Consider the following 5,000-nt stretch of genomic DNA (forward strand, 5'->3'; position numbering starts at 1 on the left):
AAAGTATATACCAGTATATTTATTTAATAACATCATTAGCTTTTATTGTGCCCTATTGCAGGTGACCATTTTGGACCCATCACAGGTTTATAGGCCCGAAGATGTTTACAAAGAATACAACAACATTATAATATCTAGAACTGACAAATGTGAAAAAGATTTTAGAAATTATGATGTCAATCTTCAAACTCATAAAGTCTACAGGACATACACTCTGATGCATGAGAATCAAACCCTTGACCTGGTCAAAGAGAAGGTCAGTGTACGTCAGGTTTTCAAGTCTGGGTAAACAAGTTCACTTTTGCACTGATCAAGCCAGGTACAATATTTCTGCATTGGGTAATAGATTGATAAGGATCAAAATCAGCATTTACATAGCTTTGTCTGCTTCATTTTGTCACAGACATCCATCATTTCCAAACTTCGGAATACCAGTAGTCTGTCCTCCTTGTCCAGTGCTTTAGTGCAACGCAATCAATTTCTATACATATACATGTACATGTATGCCCAGTGTGGACCTATAAATATTCAGGAGCATGGGAGAGAAATTGTGCTCATTGCCATGATGGTGGTTAAATGTTAGCTCTGTTGTGTTCATACTCATGTATTCTAACTTGTGATTTAGATACAATCGTTTCAGTGTCAGTGTAAGTTTCTTAGAGGCAAAGAACTTACAGAATCAAACGTTTTCTCAAGTCTGTTGTATCTGAAAAGGCACGGCTATGATGTAAAAAAAAAACTCCTTTCAAACAGTGAATAACATAAATATGAGGAAAAAACAGTAACTCAATACCATTATTCACCCCAGGTTGTTGCAACAAACACCAGATGCAATTAGCTGAGAGTTGGGGGGTGGGGAAGGGATGAATTTGGGCACCAAGACAAAACCCCTGCGATCACAGAGGTGGAAGATGCAGACGATGACAGTGAATGGCATGTGGTATTTCCAATTTCCAGGTGGTGTCCCAACTCCGTCCAACTGAGCTTAATTTCCGTGAAAAGACAGGGATCAGTGCTTTCCTTTGTGCAAGCTTGTGTACAATGTGTGGTATCAGGCCAGGGTCAAAACTTACTTGTAATTAATTAATTTTGCATGTGCATCTTATTTGACTTGGTATTGGTGAAGAATGACTACAAGTTAGAACCCAAATGCAGTGGATGGGGTATTTGATGATTTACTCACCGTCTCATCCCATGATCTTTAATTCTTTTTGTTATTAGAGAGAGCAGTGGTGTTCTTTGAAAAAAGATAAAATGACAGTCCTTGAAGCTGTGTATCTGTTAGATGGTCTGGTGGATGAAAGTGATCCAGACACGGACTTGCCAAATTCAGTGCATGCCTTCCAGACAGCTGAGCGCATCCGTGCTGACCATCCTGATAAGGAGTGGTTTCATTTGACAGGCCTTCTTCACGATCTGGGCAAGGTCATGGCTATGTGGGGAGAGCCCCAGTACTTTGTTGTGGGAGATACTTTTCCTCTTGGATGCAAGTTTTCAAAACAAATAGTGTTCCCAGAAACATTCAAGAAAAACCCAGACACAGAGATTCCAGAATACAAGTATGTATAGGACATATCTATATTATTATTATTTTGACCATAGAACTAAAGTATAAAGAGAACTACATGTAAAGTATCCATGTGGAAAGTCAGTTCAAAAATTGAACTTTTTCGCTGATTGGACAATACATTTCCAAGAGTTTCTGATTGGATAAATGGAAAAACCTGTTTTCAACAAATGATGCATAAGAGGTATTCTGCCAAATTCTAAAGCCAAAGGCACTTCAAAAGAAAGTGAGCTTTTCAACAGGATGAAGAAGCTTATGATGTTACCTATGTGCTTCCTCAATGCCTCCACATACAGAATAAGGTCTTTGACAACGTTAATGATCTCTCTGTATTTGAAATCGTGTTTTAAAACATGTCTGACAACTTTTTTTTCCGATAAGCCTGGAGCCTCAGCTCTTCGGAAAACAAATTCTCCTCAGACAAATCAAACTTCACACAATCTAAACTCAATACAATGTCGTTTAAATTGCTCCAAAATTATGAAAAGAGCTTTCACATAATGTCATCACAAATTCCAGGAATGTGTTCGGTGATGCTCTTCAGTGCATCGGGTGAGAATTCAGCTTGCGGGCCAAAACTGTTTTGACAAGAAATCTGAACTGACTTTCCGTATGGAACTGAGGATCCAGGCAGAACTGAGGTTTTTTTTCCAGACCCAGTCATTGCCTCCAACTATAGTAGCACTCTCTCAGATCGTTGAAAAAAAAAATCCTCTGGCACCCAGGATAGGTTTGCTCTTGCGGAGTCGAAGAAAGTTTACCTGCTGTTACATTCTTGTCTTCAAGACTAAAAAAAAATTCTATTTAGCATTAGACTAAAAAGGAAGTACATGTTTTGTTTTCTGTTGTGTTGAGCCTGACATGCTATTGAGTACTGTATGTTCTCAGGAAGCATTTTGAGAATGAAAAGACCACAAAAGCTAATTCATTTCCTTGAATATTTAATCCCTTATCTTTAGACAAAGGTCAGTGACGAAACAAAAATTATGCCAATTCATGTTTTTTAATGTAGCTTGAGGTCAAGGCAAATAAATTTAAACAAATAACTAACATTCTCTCCTTTAGTCTCTTTGGCTTACACTCGTAGTGTGTTGTTGACATCTGGTCAAATTCCATTCCACAATAATATCCTTTATCATTATTCAAAGGTTCTTACATGTACAGTTGTATGAACAAAATGAATGTACATGCAGTTTCTGAACAGCGGTTAACAAGAGTTTTTGTGGACTTGTCTTGTTAGTGAAAGTTTGTAATCCTGTTGTGTTATCAAAAAGGCAGTTTAACGTAGTAAGTCTTGTCTGGTTAATAGGAGGTCCTTGGAATAAGCAATTTAAGTATTTGTTGTACTAACACTGTAATATAGGAGGCAATGCGGCCCAGTGGTTAGGGCACTTACCTTTAGATCTGGGGATCCTGGTTTCAAGACTTGTTTTGACCCCTGGTTGAATTTGTCTATGGTAGTCCCTGGTTCAACTTCTCAGTTGCACTTGTAAATAGTCACCAGTTTTCCTCCGGCCACTTGGGATTCTTAACAGTTTTTGTTTAATGTTCTGTTCTGTCGTGATTGTGTTTCTTTAGCCCTGAACAGCCCCTATGAGGAGTGGTCAATTGAGTATGTATTAGATACAACCCTAACCCTAACCCTAATTTCAATAATATGTGGGAGGCGCAGTGGCCTCATGGTTAAAGTGCTCGACTCCAGATCGAGTGGTCCAGGCTCTGGTCCTGGCTGTGGACATTGTGTTGTGTTCTTGGGCAAGACACTTTACTCTCACGGTGCCTCTCTCCACCCAGGTGTATAAATGGGTACCGGCAATGCTAACCCTAAAATGCTGGGGGTAACCCAGCGATGGACTTTACTTACTTTTAATAATCATCATCATCATTAATTAACCCTTTCCCTCCTAAGAGTGGCTCTTATGGATTTTTCTACCCCCAGACCATTGTAATCATCAGTGGAGAACTCATCAGGGAAAAAGCATTAATGAATGAGCTGCAAGGAAATGACCAGTAATCGTGTCTTGAGAAATAACAATAATATTTCCTTTTTTCGGAGGGCAAGATTGTGTCTTATTCCTGTGCAAGTTGTGTGCCATTCCCATTGGTCAATGTCACCAACAACAGTCCTCATCAGGACTTCATCATTGAGGTTTTCATGACTCTTGGGTTTAAACCATTTGCTTTTCTCCAAATGATTTGTTTGTAGTTACTCCACAAGTTCAGAAATTTTAAGTGGAGGTTGCGAATTCTCCTAAATGAGTAAAGAACTTAAAGTATAGTTGGGTCTGGACATGAAAATTTTAGTTCCGGAGCAGAGACTTGGAAAGTGGAGAATCTCACTCCATGATTCCAGTTTTTTTCAGTGTTTATGTTTATATAGTGTGTTATTTTTTACAGCACCAAGTTTGGCATCTACAAACCCAACTGTGGTTTGGATAATGTTATCATGTCTTGGGGGCACGATGGTACTGTATTCTGATAATAATTATTTGTCATCAGTACCAATTCGTGTTAAGTCAGAAAACAATAGTGTGATATATAGTCTACAATCAAAGCTTCATATGGAGGATCACTTTCACTGTCAACTAATGCTCACACATGTAATGCATTTGGTGATTACTGTAGGAGGCCAAGTACTCAGGCTAGCACTTCTTTGTTATGTGTGTTGTAATTTGTTCACCTTTTCTTTATATGCAAATCTTGGATGAAAGCTGCATATTTATTGCACATATTTCTATCAGAAATAGCTTGAATTTTATTAGGTGCATGCCGATCTGTGCATTTCACAGAAAAGGTTACTCTTTGTCTTTTTTATAATTGCGATATTGTTCACCTTACAGAGTACATGTACCATGTTCTTACTGGAAATAACTGCAATCTTCCTAAAGAGGTAATAGTGATAAAGATTAAAGAGGAAAGAGAGAAGTAATCTTTGCACTCATCCAGACAATTTACATGTAAGCAACTGTCCATTGTAGACACCTGAAAAATTCTGGTTCCATTGAAACCACCTAGACAATAATATTATTGCTTAAATTGTCGCAATAAGCGTGAGGATCACTTCAGACTCTCTTTCGCCTACAACCCACACTTCAATTTTTTTTTCATACAGTGATGAAGATTGTGAAGTGTTCATTCCAGAAACTTGTAGTTAACTATATATGTGCTTCACCCTGAAGACACACACCACAAGTCAACCCTAACCTTAAAACGCGAGGGCTTTTATACTGGGCCTCTGTTGAATTTAGTTGAATCCCATATCTGTCACCCAAGAGATAATCTGACTTGCTTGCTTTTCTTGCATTGTTAGGCATTGTACATGATCAGATATCATTCATTCTACCCCTGGCATTGCGAAGGAGACTACACATATCTTTGCAGTGATGAAGATATGGACATGTTAAAATGGGTCAAGGAATTCAAGTGAGTATAC

General features: G+C 38.4%; 1 protein-coding gene across 2 annotated transcripts in view; it reads left to right on the top strand.

Moving 5' to 3' along the window:
* LOC137974615 (inositol oxygenase-like) overlaps positions 1-5,000 on the top strand; it is an 11,285-nt gene that overhangs the window by 4,956 nt on the left and 1,329 nt on the right. For both annotated transcript variants that reach the window (XM_068821526.1, XM_068821525.1), the window contains 5 exons: positions 62-256; positions 1,222-1,559; positions 3,965-4,032; positions 4,408-4,457; positions 4,878-4,990. In XM_068821526.1, the coding sequence (XP_068677627.1) occupies positions 62-256; positions 1,222-1,559; positions 3,965-4,032; positions 4,408-4,457; positions 4,878-4,990 (764 nt within the window). The remainder of the gene's footprint in view (positions 1-61; positions 257-1,221; positions 1,560-3,964; positions 4,033-4,407; positions 4,458-4,877; positions 4,991-5,000) is intronic.

This window comes from Montipora foliosa, chromosome 11 (genome assembly GCF_036669935.1).
Source record: "Montipora foliosa isolate CH-2021 chromosome 11, ASM3666993v2, whole genome shotgun sequence".
Taxonomy (NCBI): Eukaryota; Metazoa; Cnidaria; class Anthozoa; order Scleractinia; family Acroporidae; genus Montipora; species Montipora foliosa.